The sequence below is a fragment of the Ascaphus truei genome, chromosome 1, assembly GCF_040206685.1.
Source record: "Ascaphus truei isolate aAscTru1 chromosome 1, aAscTru1.hap1, whole genome shotgun sequence".
NCBI lineage: Eukaryota > Metazoa > Chordata > Amphibia > Anura > Ascaphidae > Ascaphus > Ascaphus truei.
Window position 1 is genome coordinate 208865872 of NC_134483.1, and position 24521 is coordinate 208890392.

At 37.6% G+C, this 24521-nt stretch overlaps 1 protein-coding gene across 2 annotated transcripts in view; it reads left to right on the forward strand.

Moving 5' to 3' along the window:
• Positions 1 to 24110, forward strand: part of CEP120 (centrosomal protein 120) — a 44406-nt gene extending 20296 nt beyond the window's left edge. The window contains exons 11-21 of one of the 2 annotated variants that reach the window (XM_075600906.1): positions 227 to 376; positions 1421 to 1603; positions 3970 to 4066; positions 5450 to 5596; positions 6588 to 6677; positions 7971 to 8063; positions 9489 to 9650; positions 11271 to 11393; positions 15913 to 16011; positions 22189 to 22334; positions 23566 to 24110. In XM_075600906.1, the coding sequence (XP_075457021.1) occupies positions 227 to 376; positions 1421 to 1603; positions 3970 to 4066; positions 5450 to 5596; positions 6588 to 6677; positions 7971 to 8063; positions 9489 to 9650; positions 11271 to 11393; positions 15913 to 16011; positions 22189 to 22334; positions 23566 to 23800 (1525 nt within the window). In that variant the 3' untranslated portion in view covers positions 23801 to 24110. Of the gene's footprint in view, positions 1 to 226; positions 377 to 1420; positions 1604 to 3969; positions 4067 to 5449; positions 5597 to 6587; positions 6678 to 7970; positions 8064 to 9488; positions 9651 to 11110; positions 11181 to 11270; positions 11394 to 15912; positions 16012 to 22188; positions 22335 to 23565 lie in introns of those variants that run through there. The other variant, XM_075600913.1, reaches the window with a different exon arrangement.
• Positions 24111 to 24521: the final 411 nt, after the last annotated feature.

The following is a 24521-nucleotide window of genomic DNA, read 5'->3' on the forward strand; positions in this document are numbered from 1 at the left end:
GTTTATTGCCCTGGCATATTTAAACTCTTTTCTAGTGATGCATGGCCCCAGAATACCTCTAGTAAATGATTTCATAATGCTGAACTTTATTCTAGGCTCAATACTGTTTCCACTGTATAGTGCATGTAATAAATTGCTTCGAAACCTTAGGTTGGAAAATATTTCTGCCTTTACCTTGGTCAGATAGTTATCATGTTGTAACGGTTCATTCTTTTTGTGTGTGCAGATACTGTTACCCATTTTTTGGTAGTGCTTCTCCTATCATGACGAACCCGCCAGTGGAAGTGCGGAAGAACATGGAGGTCTTTCTTCCACAGTCTTACTGTGCGTTTGACTTTGCAACGTTGCCTCATCAACTACAGGATACCTTCTTCAGGTACTATGTTCTTGGAGGTTTATGGACTGTGTAACCAGCATTTTTGTGCTCTGCTGTTGACATTCATTTAGAGAAACTTACTTTGGTTAAATTATGAAATCACAGATATCCATGTTAAAAAATTTATTATTTTTTTTGTTTGTTTTTTAAATCTTCTGAGAGGTTTTCAGGACAGGGTGTAAAATGTATCTTCTCTGAAAAGACAGGGTGTGAAGCAATTCATAATTATTAAAACAGGTCAGGGAGAGGTGTTCTTGGTCAGTCATAGATCTATAATGCTCCATTTCTTTATATTTTGATCTGCACAATTTAGTGCATCAGTGATGCAAAGAAATAATCCATCATAAACTAAGAAATTGTGTCTCAAATATAAGTTAACTTCAGTTACATGGTGTAATTGGAGAACTGGGCCTTCGTCCTTATCTTCTAGTTAGCTGTTCTGTGTAAATCTGGATGGAATATAGAATTTTTGATGTAAAATGGATTTATTTCGCTCAAATGTTTTAGTGAATTGGCAGGTTTGAATGCATGTTTGATCAACAAAATGCTAAAGCCATACATATATTTATTAAATGTTTATTAAAAAAAACTCCATCACATGCCAGGACACATTTGTCTAAGATTTGAATTTATTTATAAAAATATTTTACCAGGAAATAATACGTTGAGTTACCTCTCATTTTTAAGTATGTCCTGGGCACAGAGTTATGATGACAATACATCGGTACATTAAATGAGAGGTTATATATTGTATTTAAAGACATTTCATGTACAGCTAGAGATAATATGGTTATGGGCGTATGTAACAGTTACAGACGACGTTAAAATGAGACATCTGAAGTCATGAAATTACTTAAACTGGGGGCGGTTTTGAGAGTCTGGGATCTGTAATCGTTGTGTCCTAGCAACATAGTTGATATTGTTTTTATAGTCTATAAATGTGTCTATTTTGTTTAATGTAAATAAAAGAGTAGCATTGATTTTGTTGCAGGTAAATCGGTTGTACAATTAACATGTATATTTTATTATCCGCCCTCATTTCAGACTTCCGCTGCTGGTCGAAGTGTGGCACAAGGATAGAATGGCAAAAGACCTTCTGCTTGGAGTAGCAAGACTTCAGCTTTCCAATGTTTTGACATGTGAAAAAACACGCTTCTTAGGCCCTCACAGTGACCAGTGCTGGAGACAGACCTTTAGTGAAAGGACCTGTGTTACACCCATAGATGGGTAAGATTGTTTTGATTGAATCAGTACAGAATGTGAAATGCCACAGAAGGTAATCAGTACCATGTGTTAAGCGCCTGCTTTGCTTTTTGCTTTGTTGATGGAACCTCCTTTCCTGTGGTGATTTACAAAATGCGCTCTCTGCGTATTTGGGGTTGTTCGTTAAACTGCGATAAAGGACTTTAATGTGAGTTTCCATGCGATGGCTTCCCCCGATTTTCTCACTTGCAGTTTAATGAATAACTCCCTAAAGATATTCCCATCTTGAAAGCTATATTCTATCACATTTAATGGGGTCTGCGTCACATTTTCATAGTGTGGGATTATTTGGTACATGACTCCATGAGCTGCTGCTATAAAAAATAAATAAATTTGGCAAACTGTATTTATTGAAAACATGAAGGTAAAATTACACAGAATACAAACCCTTTGTAATATAATAAAAAAACTGAAATTCGAGTAAAGTAGTCAGATAATGATTAAATACAAATACATCTGTAAGGAAAGTAACCCTGGGAAAACTAGAAGGGAATTACGTAGGAAGAGATCCTGCTCTGCTAACAAATCATAGCCTGGGTTAAAATGTAACAATGGCCAGCAGTGTTTTGTCTTTTGAGTCTGTCTTGTGTGTATTTTTATATAAAGTACACTTGTTTTAAAACAATCTTCATTTATTTTAGAATTTAGAAAAAAATAAAGTACTTTGGCCCATATTTATTTAGCTGTATTCTGCCATAAGACAGGGGTGCGCAAACTTTTCCCCGTGCTCACCCCTGCCTGCTCTCCTCGGTGCCTCATGTTCCCCTCTTCCCCCTCCCCCCCGGCATCAAATGACACGCAAAGTCATGTGACATCACGTTGCCATGGTAACGTGATGTCACGTGACGTCATTTGACGCCAGATTACCAGAACGTTGCGGGAAGGTAAGTGTATTATAGAGGCCTGGCTCAGTCCCCCGGCCTTTTTATGTAAATACCTGGGGGGAGAGCGCGGGACCTCTATAACTGCCGCATTCCCCCCACCCCCCCAAAAATCTAACGCCCCCCCAATTTGCGCACCGCTGCCATAAGATACTTTACAGCCCATCACGTAGCTCTCAAAAATGGCTTCCGGGTGGAAATGTAATCGCTTTTCTTCCACTACTAAATGATTAATAATGGGCCGGAAATGTAAAATGTCTGTTTATCGATTAGTCCTGCCTTATTTGTTTTCTTAAATGTTATAAGAAAATGTTGTTTTTGTACCAGGGTTTGATGGCCGTTTTCTTAAGCTATTGCGATGAATACTAAACATTTCAGGCCACCAGATGGCACTCTTTGACAAGAATCTGCTCTGTGCAGTGTTGCATGGATATTGTGGTGTACTGCATTGTACACTGCTATAGCATAAAGGGGGTTAACACTCTGTCGCTTAGAAGCCCTAATAAATGCACATTTCTTTCTTTGGTACTCTGTTTACATAACTACATTTTAATTGTTCTTTGTCTGACATCTTTGAGCTGTAAACTGCCTGCACAACGTTTATTTGGAGCTCTGTTTGCCTTGGATTGGTGTGGCTTTTAAATTGATCAGCATAACCCTCCCTGGTGAATAACGTCAGTTTTGGGGACCGCATACAGTTGGTCCCTTTTCAGAGTTACCAGAAAAAAATCGACATTGCATGTAAAAAAAATGCAGGTATTAAAACCTTAACCTTCATATTGACCCGCTACACTGTTTCCTAAACGGCAAATACTGCACTTTATAAATTAATACCACATACCTGTATAGTTCAGACGGTAACTTATAGCGATTTGTAATTCTAGATTAACTGCTGAATCTTCAAATAGTACAGTTTCCTTGTAATGTCCTTGCTAGACACCAAAAACAGCAAACAGTTTTTTCCCTTTGCAAGGCAAATGAGAGCTTTGTGCTATGATGGCTACTAGCTAAATGTCAGAGCCAATTACAGTAGGTGTTTTTTATTTTATTTTATTTTTTAATGGCTACAAATTGTAGAGGAAGGATTGAGCAGCAATATTCTCAACTACATTTCCACTAACGGGGACAACTATTATTTCAGATGCGTTTATCTTCTGAACAAAGCATAGGATTTTAAAAATAAAACCGCGTTGGAAAGAGCGAGGAGCTCTCGCAAGTAAAAATAAAAGGCAAAAACAGGCGATCAGCATGGACTGCTTCCTTGAAACGATCTGAGATTTTATAATTCATGTAAAAAAAATCCAGAAAGCTTCCTTTTTTTTTTAAACTTTTAAACAAAATGTTAAAATAAAAAGAGCGGGAAAAAATCCACAGGTGTTATATCTACTATCTGTGTGTGTGTATATATATTATATTTGTGTTGACGTTTGTTACCCCTGTTCTTTTCAGAGCCAGCAACCAAATAGCTGAACTCTCTTATACTATAATTTTGGAGGACTATGGTCTTGTGAAAATACGTGAAGTTGTGGTGTCCGAGTCATCTGAGGTAGATTATTATCATCTTTTTATTTGTAAAGCGCCGACATATTCCGTAGCGCTGTACAATGGGGGAACAAAGTGACATCAATTACAGAAATTGAATGAAATGCAAGTAAGGACAGACAAGTGGAAACAGAAAAGTTCCTGAGTGCCCTGCTCGTGTGAGCTTGCAATCTAGAGAATAAGGGGCTATGTTGAAACCAAAAGTAAAGTGGCTGCTCATTGTGGGGATGGAGCACTCCTCAGGGTGGAGTGTGGTCTAGCCACACTACTGGATCTATTAGGTGCATGGTTGGGAATTCCAGAAAGGGTGCAGCACGGGAGAAGTCTTGTAGGTGGGAGTGAGAGGCTGTAAAAAAGGCAGGAGGAGATACAGATGTCCTGGGCAGATAGTAGGGGGTGTTAAGGGATATATTTTGGAATGAGGCTGAGATATAGGGTTTAGAAACTGTTTAGAGCTTTGTCTGTCAGAACTAGGGTTTTACATTTTAATTCTAGAGGATATGGGAAGCCAATGTAGAGATATGCATAGTGGAGCAGCAGAGGTGGAGTGCTGAGTGCGGTAGATGAGTGGCGGCAGCATTTTGTATGAATTGCAGTTAGGACAGGCGGATGAGAGGAATGTCAACTAAAAGAAGGTCGCAGTAGTCAAGGTGGGACAGGATAAGGGAGCAAATTAGGATTTTAGTTGTTTTACGAGAGAAAAGGGTGTACCCTAGCAATATTTCGGAGGCGACAGTGGCATGACATGGTGAGGGCTTGAAGAAGAGGGCAGAGTTCAGGATGACCCCTAGGCAGCAGGTTTGGTGTGTTGATGAGATTTTTGGTATTTTTGACAGTGAGGGACAGGGAAAGGGGGAAACATTATTAATTCTGATTTAGACCTGTTAAGCTTCAGATAACGTTGGTACATCCAGGAGGATATTGCGAACAGTTGGGGACAAGAGCGAGGAGGAAAGGTAGCTTTGGGTGTCATGAGCATAGAGCTGATAATGAAAGCCAAAGGATTGTACTAGTTCACCGACAGAAGAGGTATTGAGTGAAACGAGCAGTAGGCCAAGAACAGCCTTGTGGAACCCCGACAAAGAGGGAGTGAGAAGGAAACCCTAAAAGAGCGGTTGGATAGGTCGGACTTGAACTAGGAGAAGGCTGCATCACAGGCTAATGGAGTGTAGGGTGTGATGGAGCAGTGGGTGATCAACTGTGTCGAAAGCAGCAGAGTGATCCAGGAGAATTAGTATGAAGAAGTGACCCTTAGACTTGGCTGTGAGGTAGGCCATTGGCCGCTTTTGGTATACAACTTAATAAAAACATAGATTATGGACTCTGTTTTGTTTTAAATATAAAAATGGCTTATATTTACCTTTTTTTAATGTTCTTGTATTTCTAGAGCTCTGTACCTCAGAAGGTTTCTCCTCCAGCTAAACCTCCACATGCTGCAGAACCTCCTCCAGAGCCACGACAAACTCTTGAATACAAAGCAGCGCTTGAGTTGGAAATGTGGAAAGAAATGCAAGAGGACCTTTTTGTAAACCAGGTACCCAGTCTACTTGTATTATTACATGGTAGTCTACACACAACTGAAAGATTAATAGATGAATGATTTCAACACTCATTTTGGACTGGGAGTCTGTTTATATGGTGTTCTCTACTTTGTTCTCGTAATTGGTGTTGCCATTTTACACGGTGTACAAACATAAGTAACTATTTTGGACAGTGGGCAACTTACATGTACGAGCGAGCCAATTTGGGTACATGGCTGAACATCCTCCCTCCAATCCAATTTGTAACACTGGAGATTAGACCAGAAGTGATGGAAGTCAGGTCGGTTCCTGAGTGAAAAGGCATGGGGCGGGGAGGGGCGGGGGAAGAGTTCAGACAAAGTCCACTTTTCCTGATCTGGACCTGAGTCTGGCATTTGAATAGCAGATTAGCTCCCTTTACATTATATCTTTCAACCAAATACATGTTTTTGATGTGAGGCCCTTTTAGTAAAGTGACATGGTCACGGCTATAGAGGATTTGTATTTAGCCTTGTACACTATCCCACCTCCTATCATATCGTTTTAAAGTAGTAATATAGATATTTTTTGGCAGCAGACTAACACTGTTCCTTTCAGTCTGTTAATATAAACTTACAGTTTTTATTAAATCATACTGGAACATTTAGGACGTTTACCCTTCTAGTGTTCTGGCACAGTTTCAGTTATCATTAAGTATTTGTAATGTTCTCAGGCCTTTTTACACAGACGGCTCATTTTATTTGGGAGACGCATAACAAAACAGCAGAGCGGAGCTATACCCTCTGTTTTGCCTCAACCTTTCAACCCCTCCATAGTGAAAATAGACCAGGTAATGTCTGTACCTAGGGCTTAGCTTGAAAAAAAAAAAAATAACACAAATGGGATATCCAAGCATTGGCTTTGATTCTCTGAACCTAAAGGTGCGCTTAAAAAAAAAAAAAAAAAAAAAAAAAAAAAAAAGTCTTTATATCCTTCTGATTGTGGCATTGTTTTTCTGTTTGACAGTTAAAAAAGAAGGAATTGGCCCACATGCAGGCCCTGGCAGAAGAGTGGAAACGAAGAGACCGAGAAAGGGAGGCATTAGTAAAGAAAAAGGTACCGGGGGAGGCCCTTATGGATGTAGCTCTATGCTCCATATTTGGAGATGGAAACAAACTGGGATATGATCAGGTTTGGGTCCTAGGCTCGCGCAAACTTTTGTTTGTAGGAAATTATAAAGAAGGCAAGGTTCAAATTCTAAAAACTCTTATGGGAACAATTAACCTAATTTATGGCCAAATTAATTGGTTTGCAATCAAGAACTGCAGAAATCTAGTCTGAGAGGAAACCAACAGATGGGGAATAAGTTCACATCCGTACACGTTGGCCCCTTTACTGATTAAGTCAGTTGCAACACTTGCTTTGCTGCTCTGTAAGATCACAGGAAAGAGCACAAAACATTTTTTGGAAAACACAGAAAATTATTATTTGAGACAGTTGGTCTGTACACTTGGAGGATTCAGTCTGGGAGTTATTGCCTCCATCCATTGTGGGATTGAAAAACAATGTTCTTCTGCATGGAGATGTCGTCATCTTTACTGATTTGGCTCCTCAGAAGGCAGCTGTCCAGAAGCCATTTTGGAAAAGGACTCCTCAATTTAAATGTTTTCCCTAATGAGGCTTCTAGTGGTGTATACTAGCTGCATCGACCTATTTAATTATTTAGATCTAATCCATTGTTGCGTTTTTATATATTTTTTAATCCACTACAAGATATATATCTATAATTTATGGGTCTACTGATTTAACAGTGAGTTTTTTTCTATCTATCTTTATCATTTTTTTTAATATAATTATAAAGACAACAATATTGCATAGTTAGCTAGTGCAAAGGCAATAAGGGAGTCTCAATTAAGAATGCTAATCAAGTAAAACTAGGGCTGACCAGCAAGCTTATACTATATTAAAGTGGGTACTCTCACCACTCCTGATTTTAAGCAGCAAATGTGAGGACAAATCTAAAATGAGCAGCTACTCCATTCTGATTTCTTAAAAGGAGACATTTTATTTCTTACATGTCATATTTTAGCCCATTGAAAAAGGTCTTAAGAAAAAAAGTTGGATCCATTTTCTTAAGTATAAAAGGCTCATTTTGTACGGAGATAAAATGTCCAGGGCCGCCAACAGAGGGAGAGCAAGCCTCACCCTTACACCTCGCTGAGCAGGTCTCTGTTAAGTGCTGGGCCCTGGGAAAGCTGTCGGCTGACCTGAAAATGGCTTCCCCAGAAATACCTACAATCAAACCAATGTATTTTTACTTGCATGTTTTGATTCAGAATGTTCTGAAATATGAAAGCTGCTTTACAAGGCGCAAGTTCTATGTGAAAATAAAAATTGCGTTTTTCTTAGGTGACGGAATACACAGTTCTGGAAGAACAATTACAGAAAGCTTTGGCTGATTTGGATAAGCGAGAACGGCACCTTGCAAGTGATGAAATTGAGGTATGAGCATTCATTTTTGTGTCTTTGTATGAGTCAATGTAATTACAGAATAGATTTGAATTGTATTGAATTACTCTTGGCGGGGGCGGGGACATATAAAGTAGCTTGTTAAAAAAGCACTGGGAACAAAAAGGTTTTAAAATAGAATAATGGTGAAAACTAGAGATGGGCGATATATTTGACAGAATTCAAATCTGCAGCTGATTGACCCTTTTTATCCTCGGCTCAGTTTCAAAAAAGCAGATATGTTTTTCCCCCCTATTACTTAAAGTCTGATGGATTCGAAATCCAAATTCATCAAAAGGAATTATTATGAGAGGAGTATATAAATATCAATATAAAGATGTTCCGTGAATCCGGGTTTAAGTTGAATTCGTCAATGGATTCTTTAAAATCCGTCGTCGTGTCGACCACACGGATTTTGATGAATCCGTGGGGACTTGGGGCCTTATTTGACAAGGAAAGTCCGCAAAACGGTTGGGAATGGGTTTGCCCAATTCTAGTAAAATCAGAATTTATAAGGGTTAGGGTTTGGTTCTACATTGCATTTTTTGCTCAAGAAATAAGATGGTTTGTATCAACTAGAAAGAACTGTAAAAACTGCACACATTATGTGGATCTGTTGACTCTTACCAGTGTAAGATTTTAAACTTATGTTTAGTTTCCTTTCTCATATTTTGCCAAATATGATCCTATTTCTAAAGCTTTACCTATGAAGTAAAGTTTTTTTTTCAGCCTGTAAGAGAATTGAGGAGAAAGCCATAAATCTTCAGGGTCACAAAGCATATCCTGCTTTCTGTTCTTGGCACAATCATATTGGTAAAATCTGACATCTGGTATAATGCAGACATAAAGCAGAAAATAACACTGGTGCCTTAAACATTTCCTTATCTAAGAAACATTAATACATTCGAGACATGTTGACATGCTGGAGATGCATGAGGAAAGTTTTATTAAGGTTACTAAACTGAACAATATACATTTCCATATATAAAAGGCCTTGTATCATTGACCTAACATTATTGATGGAATTAAATTCTGATTATCTGTTACAGATTTGTTCATTTATTTATTTTTTTAAAAATCTATGAAGACTATTTGGAAAGTCTTTAAGTTGTTGAATATCTTTTCCAAATGTCTTGTTTTGATACATCCTAACGTGGACATATATAGTAATAATTTAACAATCCAGGCATATTTTCATTTAAACAGAAAATGTAAATGCCAATTTAAACACTCCGTATGATAGGTTGGTCCAGATGTGAAATGCACCAGAATCATTACCTGGAACAAGCACTCATCTCTTGGTACCTTTAATTTTTTTCCCCAATGAATTAGTGGCCTTTTTTTAAATGTATTTTTATATTTGCTCGATTTTTTTTTTTTTTTTTTTTTTTTTTAAATCTGTGTATGTTTCACATGCAGTTAAAGAAAGTAAAATCAGAGCTCCAATTAGATGGTGAGCGTGGTGTACAGGATCGGCAGGACTCTATCAGACGAGTGCGAGAAGACTGTATACATCAAATAGAACTAGAGAGGTCAAAGGCCAAGCAGCTGGAGGAGGACAAACTCCGCCTGCAGCAGCAGGTAAGTGAATGCCATTCTCTTCCAGCACGTGTCCTTTCTTTTCAAAATATTGCTTTGAGGTACAACATAGTTAACCCATTCTCTGCTGGAGGTGATTTCACTGCTTTGCAGGATCCTACTGACCAATGTAGCAGTTTCAATAAAAAACATTTTTTTATATAGTCGACGTGATAATATCTGAAATTGATAGTTGTCTTAAAACAGAATTTATATAAGTGAATTGTGGCAATGTTCGCATATATAGTATGTTTTTGTTTTTTTTCCCCTATAAATTAATTTTTTGGGATCAGAACAGTCTGACTTTTGATATATGGGGCCAAGAAGGATTTTGAGTTGTGTATACTGGCTGCGATACAGTTTCTCTCCCCTCCCCCCCTTCCCTTCAACATGGTAGGACTGTGGGGGAGTCCATAGACTGAGGGTCTGTGACCTTGAGTCTGTCCTTCAGTGAAATATCTTATGTCAGTAAAGGTTCTTTCTCATTAATGTAAGATATCTATCTATATCTATCTTTGTATATTTAAAATGTTTCAGAGATACTTGGAAATGGTCCAGCATTAAACCATTAATGTTAATAATAAAGTTTCTGCTCCTCGAGTTACCTGAGCTTTGCAATCACTTTGGGCAGAATACGCACAGCACACAAATCATCTTTCATGTGAATATTTCTCTGTACATCAACATTTTTGCATTAATTTGAGCTCCATTTCCCCCCAGAAATCATGCAATGACTCTTGTTTTTTTTTTTTTTTCCATCACACATCTGCCTACCACTGATCACTGCAATCTTTAAAATAACTGCAGAGCTTTGAATTGTTTAATGTAGGATTTCTTGACTTGCCCCTAACAAACACAAGACTTGTGACACATTTTGTGCCGCTAGTCTGGCCTTTGGCCCTATATTTGAAAAGCAGTTACAGATATCTTGAACTGGGAAGCAAATATGAAGAGTGATAGACAATGTGTTACATTCCTGAGTGCAGTCCGTTTATTGCAAACTCAATATTTGTTGCTGTGTAATTTAGTGCTTTTAGGGAGTTATTCATTAAACGGCAATAGTGCCGATCGGGTCCCTATTGCACTTCAATGAATAACCTGGTTGATGTTCAGACAGTGAAACCACCTTCGACAGTCTTAATCGTTGTTTGGCTTTCCCAAGCGTTTTTCTAATCCTCTTTCAGACAACTTAAACTTGAGAAGTGGCGTCAATAGTAAATATTTCAAACATAGGCATTTTTTCTGAGAAATCCTAGGAATATATTTGATAAAACGAAGATTGCTGTAATGAATCTGTTTTGAGGTAACGAGATTCAGTGGCAGGTTCTGCGTTTTATCTTCTGTCATTATTGTGTCGAGAGGAAATAAATAACTTTTTCACATGTTTGCTCACCGAGAGCATTTTTTCTTCTTTCTAATCCTCTTTCCATTGGACTTTCTTGTTCCTGCCATCGCCAAAAAAGCCATCATTTATGGAAGTGGTGTTTTTGAAGATCTGTTTTCTGTCTGTAGACACAAGGTTCATGGACTGATGTGAGTTTAGAGACATGTTCTTTGTCCTCTGCTTGTCTTTAAGTAGCTTCTTGTAATTGATTTATTTTCTCTTACTTTTTCTATTTTTAGCTTCAAGAAGCAGAACACAAGTTTAAGTTACTGGACAAGGAGTTTCATCAGTATAAGGAGCAACAAAGCAGTAAACCAGAAATACGACTACAGTCTGAAATCAATCTCCTCACACTAGAAAAGGTAGCACCGACGTGATAATCACATGAACAGTGTGTGGGAGTCAATCAGGTTTACTATAACCACTATATTTGTCAAATATCCCATTTATTTTTCTATGCAATGTGGTGGGGAGTTGTTACTGCACCATTCGGGTTGTGTTATTGAATACACAAAATTGGTTTTATTACAAATTGCATGACTTTTTTTAAAATTTATTTCCAATCACGCATATGTTAAATAATATTTTATTTCTGTGTTTTTTTTTTTTCTTCCAAAATTTGGACTATAACCCTAAATTTGCACAGCTTAAAACCGGTCTTCACTTTACACAAGTGTTGAACGGTAGAGAAGTTATCAAATAGGCAATTTATTTTTACTGGTAACGTATACGTTGTGACGTGTATCTTTCTATATTACTTTAGGCTCTGAGGGTTCAGGCTTCTCTATCACATTAGGACATAATTACACCTGGACTGGAAAAATATATTCATGGGTGTTATTTCATTGGGTTTTAGAAAGTAAAGAGTAAATACAATAAAATGGCTTTAGGGTGAAATAATCTGTAGGCTTAATGTGAGAAGATTTCTACATTGTTTAGAAAATAATGTTAGGATCCCTTGTTCTTTTAATCCTGGTCTTCATAATGTTAAGTACTTTTGTGGTTGATGTGGCCCATAAGTAACTGGAGAGAAACAAATTGCACTTGTGATGGTTGTAAAAGCAGTTTAGGATTATATCACTTGGGAGCTCTTACTACCAAGTGTCTGGCCTGTTATCACATAATCATTTCTTCTGTCATTTCATCTATGTTAAATCTCCAATTTCTATTCATCACAATATGACGGGCAAGATCATGTAGTAAGGTAGATTATGGCGTGGAGGCCCCATTCCAGACAGGGGAGACTGGTTTAAAAAGGGGCGAAATGCTGTGCAAGTCAATCATTATAACCCCTCTGGGGTGAAGTTGCTCCTTGCCTCACCTTCATAACCCCTCCGGAAGCCGAGTGATTAAGTGAACCGTTCCAGGTGTCTGGCTCCCAGAACATTTTCTGGTTAGGATTCAGATCTTTGTTTCTTCACTTGTAAGAGAACAAGCGGCTAAAACGACCCTATTTATGAACTGACAGGCAATTGCATGCATTCATTTCAATAGCTCCTGTTTCACCAAATTGTTCATCCAGCCGGGCATGCTACCAGCAGCACCTACAGTAAATGGGAAAGTATCTCCGGAAGCAGGGGGTTCCCAGAGCTGACAGTAAGGCAGTCCTGCTCTGGGAAACCCCTGCTTCCCATCTATAAGACGGGGGGAGGGGGACCCCTAGGCGGAAATGCTCTATGCATAATAGACTTTTGAGCCTATATGTGACTATCTGATTAGCAAAACCACAATAAAAATCTCCTGATGTATATAAATAGTTGTTTTTAAAGAAGATACGATCTTTTCTTTATCCACATACACACTGCTTTATCCATACATTTAATCGTAATCGGTCCCACTCTATCCCACATTTTATAAGCATCTTCTCCAAAATCTAAAACTACTGGATAGTTTGAAAATGTAATCAGGGTAAAAAAAAAAAGAAGTTTGCAAAACATACAAATTATGTATCAGAATAAAATACAACAAATTACAATGACCCTAATGCATAAAAAAAAAAATCTGCATTTTTCCACACACTTTTTTTTTAAGGACTCTGCTCCATTTGAAAGGAATCGGTGTTCTATACAAGACTATCGGGATTCTCTTCCCTTAACCCTGCTGTAATAACTGGTCCTTTTTTTAAAGATGCTGACATCTTGACAATATTCCATGTTTGTGTAAAGACATTAACTGGTCAACGCAGCAGAAGGTTCATTTTTGAGCACAGTTAAACATATAATTTATTTTTATTGAATAATAATTTATTTTTAAAAGTGCATGTTAAAGGAGGGCTGACTTTGTTTTTTTAAACTTGCTATCATTTTATTAAAGGAAGAAAAAAAAAAAAAAAGAGTAAAACTTTGTCTGGTGAGTGTTTCAGCCAGCTTGTTTCTCTGTTTGAGACTGAGAAAGTACATTCCTAAAACAAGGCCAACTTGGCCTGAGTTCAATTACAACAGATCAGCTATGGCAAGTAAAAATAAGCATTTTTATTCAGTCTTTATGTACTCCCCCCCCATGTTTTAAAGTGACAAACTAAAAACGTAGCAGCGGTTAGCTGTCAGGACACAGTGTACAACAGCACTGAGCAGAGAATTTAAATATAACGTATCTCTTTTTTTCAAAAGCGTCCCAACACTGATATGGATGTAATAGAAACTGCAATATGCATATACAAAAACAGAACAACTTATTTCACCAATGTTTACAATGCTAATGCATTGTCTAGAGATGTGGGGGTCAATGGAATAATGTTTTGACTGTCCTACCATCAAGAGCAGCAGGTGGTCTAAATATACTTGGCTAAATATGCTGTATATTAAACAAGCTACACCAAAGTTTTTTTTTTTGTTTTGTTTTTAAAACATACGCTCTCTGCTCTGAGGCCACTGTTCAGTATACTGAGTTGTCTTCCCCCTTGTTCGGGAAGACTATCGTTTCATATAACAGACAGTATTGTCTGCAGGTGATAAAAGACCCAGTCCAGCAATGCTATTTTGAAGCTGCAATAAAATATATATTTTTAAGAGAAATTTCCAAGAGATGTTGAGTAGCCTTTCAAATTCACACCTGAAAGTCTAACACTAGAACGCAGAATGATAAATACTATGAAATATACAGCGTGCTGTGTCTGTTGGGGCTGTGTCTGTTGGGGACTAGATGGGACTAATGCCTCACTAAAGCCACTGGGTCCATATTTACTGACGCCCTCTACCTTGAAGTGAATAGGCGCTGAAAGGTGTCTTAGGCCTCGGGCATGGTCAGCGCTTAGGCGCTGACCCGTGCTGAGGTGCGCTGCTGCTCGGCAGTGAGCCCCTGCAGCCGCAATGAGAGCGGCTTTAGCAGGGGCTCGCACACGCTTGCGGAAGCGTGTGTCTTAATAAATCTTTAGTTTTCTGAGCTCGCCGGAGCGCAGGGCCGGTCACGTGAGCGGTTCGCCCAATGAGGGCGAACCAGCTCCGTGACGTCACAGCCCCCCCCCCGACACGCCCCCGGAAGGCGCGCGGTCTAAGGCCAGGGAAAGCACACGCTTTCCCTCAGCCTCCACGTGCCTCCGCACGGCTGAAGTCTCTATGGACTCAGCCTTATAGAGTAACGTCGCTTGGTAAATGTGGCTCATAAGGTTGCATCAATCCCACAGATGGAGTTATTTAATGATCAGTTATAAGGCGCTTTATAATAAAATCCCTATAGCAGCTATTGTGAAATCCCTAAAACTTAATTTGACATCAATATTTCTCCCAACAAGATAAGTATTGGAGGATTTCAGTCAAGTCACTTTTTTTTTTTTTTTTTTTTTCCACAGGGTAACTTAAATGCAAAATGTTTGTATATTCATTATTTTTGGACATAGAAAATGGTTATATAGAAAATGTTTCCTTTAGCCTACTTTTCAAACAAATATGCTTAATTAGATACATTTTACCCATTCTATGATAATCACGGTTTTTATTTTGCAATGCGCTCATTTGTGAAGATAACTTTTGTTGCATGTAATGTTCAATTTGCTTGCAATAAATGTTACATACAGGCATACCCCGCATTAACGTACGCTATGGGACCGGAGCATGTATGTAAAGCGAAAATGTACTTAAAGGGAAGCACTACCTTTCCCCACTTATCGATGCATGTTCTGTACTGCAATCGTTATATACGTGCATAACTGATGTAAATAACGCATTTGTAACAGCCTCTATAGTCTCCCCGCTTGCGCACAGCTTTGGTACAGGTAGGGAGCCGGTATTGCTATTCAGGACGTGATGACAGGCGCATGCGTGAGCTGGCGTTTGCCTATTGGGCGATATGTACTTACTCGTGAGTGTACTTAAAGTGAGTGTCCTTAAACCGGGGTATGCCTGTACACTCTGTTAACTCCAGACGCCTGCCAAGGGTGCATCCCACAACAAAGTACCCCAAGTGATGCTACTGGGAGAAATACTTCCCGAATATTTAGAAAGAAATGTTCATCTTTTGCACACTAGATTTGCCTATTTGGGGAGATATATTTGTCCCAGTATGATCGTCTTCAACTTGCTGACCAAAATAAGGCTGTGCCAAGCAAGAAACACGCTGTCCTGCTATCTGCTAATCCTGTGGTTTCCAATTTTTTTGGTTAAGGAACCTGAAGTGAAGTTCTGAGGAACCCCAAACCATCTCTAATAGCAACTTTGTGATCAGATGCTTTGTAAATTATTCTGTATTTGATACACTTTTCAAATGACCAGAAAATTGCAGGGAACCCTGGTTGAAAAACACTGCTTATCTCCTATATGCAGTTTATTTTTGTTACTCTTCTGAATCCTTTTTTTTTTTTTTTCTCCATTTTTAAGACGTTTTTGTTTTATTATGAATTGATTGTTACAGATGACATATTTATTTATAATATTTTACCTCCTATAGGTCGAACTTGACCGAAAATTGGAGTCGGCAACAAAGTCTAAACTGCATTACAAGCAACAGTGGGGAAGAGCCTTAAAAGAGCTTGCAAGGATAAAGCAGGTGAATGTTTCAGAAGGGTATGAATACGTGGGCTTATTTAGCTCTTTAGCAGGAACTATGCACATTTTGACTGCGTCAGATCTAAATCCCCTTCACTGTCAGGAGCCTGCTATATTTAGTTTTGCATGGCAATGCATTATAGGTCTTCTATCAATAAAGGGTAGCAGTTTAATTTCTGCATATTAATTTTTTCCCCACAATTGATTATTTAAGTGATTTGTTACCATGTTTTTAGTTAAAAAAAAGAAAAAATGTCCCTTGCCTTATTTCTCTTTTTCTCACCTCTCTCTTTTCTGTGCCATGAGGAAGTAATCTGTGCCAGTAATTTGTCACACCAAACCTCTCTGCCTGACCGTACTAAATGTTTTTAGACAGATTAGATGCTGAAAGCTACATCTGTTTGTTAATAAATGTTAAAGACTGAACCCAACAGGCTAGTCTTGGAAATAAGTCCTCATGCTTGTGCCATTGCCAAAAAAACAGAGTAAAGATTTCCATTACCAAGTGGTGCCTTCGCTCCATTTGATGAATTGTTAAATGGGTTTAGCGTAAAGGGGAAGCATTTAGAAAAGCTGCCCTCATTTGAGGGATTTGGTTCTGTACTTATTCATGAATAAAGTAATACATCTTGAATTATAGTTGCTTCATAAGCAAGTATGAAACCAAGCGTTGGTATTTTTTTATTTTTTATATTTGTGTTATCTTTTAACCGTAGCCCTGTTTTTTATATCTTTATTACCAGTATTAATCCCCATAGACTGTAATTCAAATATAGACTAGAACCCCATGGCATACCTCTTTATTTAGATTTCATAGTATCCTCTATTACCAATATTTCTCTGATAGTGGTGCATAGTGCTGTGATGGGAAATATCATTTACATTGATATAAATGCTGTCTCATTAGTAGTGTAGTAGCTGGGGTCCGTTAACCTGGAAAGTATTCTCTTTTCCCTATAGTTTTGTGTTGCTATATGTTTTAATGGAAGGAGTTTTAACATTTTGGAGTAATCTCTGCAGTGCAGTTAAGCAAAAAACTAGCCCTTTGTGCAAAGACTCTTGATACTAATGAGTTTAAGAACAGAGCGACTACTTCAACCTACAGTATGTGTATCATGTGCACTTTGATTTAAAAATGTTGTGATTGTGGCCTGCTAGTATGATCTTGCACATCTGCACCTAGGGTATTAGAATGGTCCTTATGTTTGTGATAAGTGAATTGAAAGAAGCACATCCAAGTCTATTTATTTTTTTTGTCTTCTATTCAAAACATGTTCAGCTTCTAACGTCTCTGCTGCATTTGCTCAGCACAAGCGTTTCTGGCTGACATCTGAACTGTCATAAGCAGCCCTGTGCTTATCCACTCGCAATAATTAATTTGATTCATTATTAAGTAATTTGGCCAAACATGGGAAGTAAATCTTTGTTTAAAAATATATTCGTTGGAGATCTAGGGCTAGGTTGAAAACTGTGTCTTGAAACCATCCAGGCCCTCCTACTAACGTGTCAACCCTGGGTTATTTTCAGAAAACTTGACTTGAGTTCCTTAGCTAGAACAGTCTTTTCCCACAGACTTACTTGGTATGTATGAGTGGGAGTGGGAGAGTGAGCAGTGGCCACTATTTAGTGATTGTTTAGTCTACTGTATGCATGTTTACTTCTCTTTCCAGGATTTATAGGCAGCCATGGCAAAATAAAGATTGCGCTTTCTTGATTGAAGAGCCTCTTATCCTTAGCACTCTGTGGACTGGCATGTTACTTTTTTGCTGTTTAACTTCATCAGTGCTGGAGCTCCATTGGAAAGCACTGTAGAGCTTGAAGTCAGACTCCTGAAACACTGAAAGGGTTGGAGTGCCTGAAAAATGATTACAAATGTTTCTCTAGAGGCTGGATTATCTAGAACAACATAAATGTGACTGTCTGCTTATTTTCAAATTCTCACTTCATTGAGTTGTGTACATTGGAAAGATTAGGAATATCAGTGGAATGACATAAATGTTCTTAATAAAAATACTTTTTAGGGAAAGCGGGGTTTAATACACAAGCTGAAGTTGTTTAGGAAACATACAGCTCTGATAAAAGAGGATCAAAGATTTTTCTGTAATCCCCTGGTCGCAGGATATCTGTAGTTTATAAATGGGTAGTGATGTATGACGTATTTGTAAGCCACCTTTATTTAGCTTGCGGGAGACTAATGCTACAATCACATTGTATGCCATTTTTCTGTTCCTATCGCACTACTTTTCTCACTTGTCTTGTGCTTTATTACGTAAAGTAGACTTGCGAAAAAAGGTCTATACTAGTTAGATGACAAGTATGTTGTGAATTTCAAAACAACTTGTAATTATCATTGTTCAGGAGCATTGGATAATCAAATTATCTATAATATGGGCACATAGTATCATTACGAGTCTAGATTTGCAAACTTCTACCAGGTTACTTTGCAAAATTTCCTGCACGTTTTTAAAGAAATTTGTGAAATCTTGGAGTGAAGGCAATTGGATGTTTTTGAAGATTAAAAAATAAAGTACTTTTCGAGCTATTTATGCAAAGATTCATGCAATTTACATATCACCCATATTCACCAGTATATTCATAAACCTTCACTAACTGGTTTCCTGAAAATATTTGGAAATGTTGCGATGAAGATATTTCACTGTACTTTCTGGAGATGTCATCTCTTAAATTTAGCTGGTTGAAGAAAGAAAAAGAAGGGGGGATGGGGGGTGAACTCGAACAAAAGGATCACCCAGCTCTAAATATGAATGTGATAAATATCAAGCTTTGCACATAAAAGAGAACTTAACTAGAGTTTGCAACTTACATGGTATTGGATTTTCATTTCAGTTTTTGACGAGGGGATAGAAAAACCAGATTACCATCTGCAAAATACGTTGTTAAAATCGGAATAATTCTTGCACTTGAGCAATATTTAGCGTATATAATGAGGACACTTTACAATCCAAAGAAAGCCAGTGCTTACTTATACTTTTCTACTAGGATAAAAATAACTTTTCAATAATAATTTGAGGTCAACAAAGAGGGACATTGTGAAACACAATAGAGTACAAGTTTAGGAAAATTTGGAAGATGGTGGCATTTGGGGATTGTCTTTGTAATTACAAGCTTGGGTATCTGTGTACTCAAAAGCTATTTTACTTCTAGCGTAATATAGAGATTGGTTCACTGCTAGATTGCCGAACCTTCAACACTGGGGCGGAAGAGAAATGTAGCACCCAGTCTGTGTTGAAAGTGTGATAGAAGCAAAGCGTCTTTGGCATCTAAAAGTGCTTCTGATAAACCAGTAGCAACATCTCCGTCAAGTACAGATAAAGAACTTACTTTATTCCATGACGGTTTTACATGTACTACTTTTTTTTTTTTTTTTTTTTTTTTTTATAAACCACTCCAACATTTCATGAGCAAGTGTATGAAATGAATTCTTCTTGTAACACTGTAAAACACTGAGCTGTAAAATGAAAAGGGTTAGGAGTGATTATGTTTAAATGAGGGTTATTTATTTAACATTTCCAGGGTTTAGGTGGATTTTTATTTAATTTTTTTGTAGACTCTCTTACATGGGGAAGCATTTAAATAAATGTCTGTGTTTGCATGGATGGGACTTGGTTAGCCAGATACTGTTGTTTACTGTAGTAGCAACTTTCTGATTCACTTATATCGGTGCAAATGAAAAGTATTGTAAATGCTTTTAAATGTACTGTATCTGTAAATCGGCTAAATCTTGTTCCCAGTAGTCGTCTTCACTCTGTCACCTTAATCACAATATGTTCCCTTTTGCTCTTATACATGCTACTAGCTTTTACTCATCTTCAAACCTCAATTAAGCCAATGCCTTTCACCAAATGCATGTATTCACCCTTTCATTACACACCGCTATCACTACTGCACGTTTATCTACTACTTTTATTTTACCACATGTGCCAGTCGTTTATTTCACATTTTCTCATGCGCTTCTCGCCAAGAACCTCTGTACTGGAGTAAGTGTGGGTGATCTGCATGAGTTTTTGCAATTGGAGCGAATTGTTTCCATTGCTCCACAGAATAGCATAAATTGCATGTGCGTCAATCTTGAACCAGTGCAGCAGTGTTTTATGCCAGTTTTGCTTCACTTGCGTTAGCATACACTTTTTTTGAGCAGTTGGTGCAGGAGGTGCTTGGAGAAATCGTATAACAAGATGTATCGAAGTCTGTCTCATTATAATGGAGTCGAGATGTGTCAATTCAATCTACCAGGCCTGGATCGCTCTTGCTCAGTGCCAGATGTTCGAAGCTCGCAGAAGCAAACTGACGCAAAAAAACTTTTGCTCTGTCAAGATGGAGCAAATTGCTGCGCTTGATACATATCCCCCCCATAGTAAACTTATTGGGGCAAGGATTCTTTTCTCTTTTTTTGCATGTTTTCTTTTATCATCATGGTTTTTCATCATTCTATTTAGTGGTAAATCTGAAAGGTATATTGCAATCATTCGGTGCTTGTAAAACTTTGGATTTGTTTGCGATAGAGATCATGTACTATATTAAATGGTCAACAAATGTATTTTGTTGAATATAGTCATTAGTATGATTTCAGACGAGCATGTTTTCAGTATTTAACTCGTGAATTCATGTATTAGTGGCTTGGCAGGTTGCCAAAACACAGACCATATTTAAAAACAATAATTAATTTTCAGATACAGCAACTTAAAGCACTGCTTACATGAGTGAAAGATTGATGGTATGAAGTGGAGCCAGTCATGGTTCAGGGAGTCACTAGGCAAGATCCCATAACACAGCAAACGCAAACCATCTCAGCACCCCTGCTATTTTACATAATGTCTTGAATGTTAAAGCCTAATTCCTGAGGAGATGTGTAGGTTTTTGAAAGCTGGCTGATTTGTGGTATTTAACAGTGTACTTAATGGACTGTACAAATGGTACACTCCCCTGCTACATATCTGCATACTGTACTAGCTGTTCCGTAGGTTTGCATAGCACATTTAACAGACACCAATACTTTTGGGCTATTCAAGTTCAGTTTGTGGGCTCTGGCCCTGATATTGGCTATCTTGAACAAGCTGTCAAACAAAATGTATTTGTGATTTTATAGATATATAAATATATCTATATATAGATGATAGTTTATTTGGATGGCATGGAATATTTAGGGGGTTAGCAAGGGAGGGAGATGTTGGACACAACCAAAGTTTGAGCGATGCGGAGTGTTTTGCACCTATAACCTGGTAGTTTACATCAAACCCAGAACTGACAGGAATTAATACCCTGTACGTTCGTTTATTTATTTAAAATAAATATCTAAACGGCCTATTTTAGTCTTCCCATATTAACTTTTAGTTGTTCACGTGGTTTATTTTGCCCATAAATTGTCAGTGATGCTTTACTAAGATGTAATGGAAGTGCAATTTAGCACAATTATGTGTGTTCTCATAAGTATTCTCTGATATACTGTACAGCTTAATCTGTTTTATACCAAGAGTCTACTAACATCCTGTTTCCTTTCTCTGTAATTGAACCTAGAGCATACAGGATTTTTACATTACCGTTTCTTGTTTAAATGTGTTATTAAGGATATGCTGAAACATACAGTAGGTGTTCTTACAGTTTTTTTTTTTTTGTTTTGTTTTTACAATGAACGCCTTTTAAGAATACCCCCAAATACTGTTATAGTTATTTCAAATAAAAAAAAGACTGCTGGAGGGTTTTGAAATACGTTGTGATCAATATAGAAAGAATTATGTGCAATGTATCAGAATCAGAAATATTTGACCAGGGAAGTGTGATTGCTTTTTAAAGAAGCAAATCCGACACTGACCAATATCTGCTGTTCCATTGTTTGTGCATTTTGAGTTGGGTATTGACGTTACAGAGTTACATCCAGATTAAACTTCTGAGAGCGAACTATTCATATTTTGACCTTACAAGGCTTTAGGTTCACCAAAAGGGAATGACACCCAAGCGTTTTGTGGTCATCGTGCAAAATATTCAGCATTTTAAGATTTGTTAGGGGTGGAAGAGGAATGACATAGGAAATAAAGAAACGTAATTTGTTATACATCGTTTGTTCTAATGCTTCTTATTTAGTTTGCGAACGTGCATAGCTCTTGTATGTTTTACGTTGTTCACTTGGTTTTGACGCATGGGTCTTGGTTCTTGCTTTTAGCGCGAGCAGGAGACTGCTATGGTACGACTGAAGAAGCAGCAACAAGAACTGGAACAGATGAGACTGCGGTACTTGGCAGCTGAAGAGAAAGACGTGGTGAAGACAGAGCGCCATGAATTAGAGGACATCCGAAACGAGCTAAACAGGTGAACTGAACTAGTAGGAGTATTGTGTGCTTCAGCTAGATAAAAATGGCATTTTAACGACATCTATTTTTTTTTTTTTTGTAAACTTGTTCTTTATTTGCATTTTTTGTTAAGACCAATGGGGAGTGGGGTACAGAACATAAAAAGGGGAGGATGTTACTTTTGAATTACATATCTTTGTATCAGGTATATAACATCTTTTAGTGGGAAGACAATAACGACATCACTGTTGGGACAGAGTATAAAATAACTAATACAATAATTTAACTTAAAGACTGGGGGAGGGAAAAGGAAAGGACAAAAAAAAGAATGTCATTACTTTAGCAATAGTTTTCCACTTGTCGGCGTACCCTAACAGTACTACTAACATAACAGTATAGAAACACACGTACCTTTGTGGACTATTCAGTACTGAATACCCTCCAGGCCCTCCTCAAACGACATATTTTAATCTAAAGCCTGCAATTCATTGCAGTGGCATTGTAAGTGTTAAATATGCCAGAATTGTTATTCTGCATTTGATACCAGCCAAATCTAATAGATCCACTTCCATGTGAAGAAAGTGTTTATTGAATACTCAAATTGAGATTAATTGGTATTTATGGAAGGCTGTTAGCTCTTTTCCTTCAAGAGGAGTTGGAAGTGCCATGTAAACAATGTCACAACGGCATTAAAAGGATTGCTAACTTTTTAGATGTAGTGGCACTCAAAGTAATTTTTTAGTGAGAAGGAAACTCGCCGCCCTCATCCTAATGTAAAAAAATATTTATTCCCATGGGCGTTCAATGCAAAATTATTTATAATATATTAAAATTTTTGGTTTATCTATTTTAAATGTGGAGCAAGCAATACTAACCTCACTTTTCATACAATGGACATTGAAGAAAGATTAACATAGTGTAGTAGCAATATCAGAAAACACATCAGTCCGTTTTCAAAATATTTCTCCCTCCTGTAGGTGAAGTTGAGCACAATTCACTCAGACGTGATAAGTAAAATATCATCATTCTACTTCATGTCACCATAGACTTGGTTTATGACCGTCTTTGACAGATATTTGAAATACTCGCTCTAATAATAATTTTTAAAATATCAATGTATCCTCTTTTTCTTTGGCCAAAGATTTTAAAATTGTTATTTCTCACTTTTTCCTCTGAATCTTTGTCACCAAGCTTAAGAAATACTCACAAGTAATGCATTATCTCTGTGCTTTGGGTGGTCATATCATTAGGTTGAGGCTGCAAGAAGACAGAAAACAGCCGCCTGATACAAGTGGCATTGTGAATGGGAGAATGGAGAACTCTGGGGCTAAACTCCAGGATGAAGGTTTGGATGATTATCTCTCTCGTCTGATAGAAGAGAGGGACACTCTGTTAAGAACAGGCGTGTATACCCATGAAGATCGTATCATAAGTGAACTGGACCGCCAGATTAGAGAGGCAATGGCAAAAAGAAGCAGCAGATAAAGTATTTATAAATCATTCTACCTCCTGAGTTTTGCCAATGCTCATGACGCATCTTTCTTTGAACAGAAAGGATAACCCCTCAGATTCGGGCAGCTGTGCTATACATTGGCTTGTCTCCTGGCAGTAAAGGGGTTATCCATTCTGATGCTCTAAAATGTGCATCAAAATATTTGTGACATTTTGTGAATCCTGTAAGAATATATATTCTAATGTTTTAATTTACATATTTACTGACTACCTTTTGTATTATAAAATTTAAACGCTCATGTCCTCGCACAGTTTGTATTTATAAAATTATTTTGTTTTCATACCACTTTTGTTGTTTGGGGTTTTTTATTCGCTAGTTGATGTTTTGTAAGTTTTTTCATAAATTATTTGATTTCAATAAAGTGTGTGTGTGTGTGTGCGTGCTTTTTGCTTTGCACATAACATGTATTTGTCATGCTACTGGGATGTGGGTGAACAAAATAAACTGAAGAATAAGTCTGCTCTTTTTCTCATTTGTGTTGCAAATCCATGATCTCCAATGACATTTGTGTGGCAGTCCAGTTTTCTAGTTAAAAAAAACAAAAAAAAAACATGTATATGGTTATATAGCGCCACCAATATATGCAGCACTTTATTGAATTATAATGCAGACACTGTACTGCGAAATAATATACAAAGTTTCACTAGAGTGGTAAACGGGAAGTTAAAAACTAGGAGTCTCTGTCCCACAGAG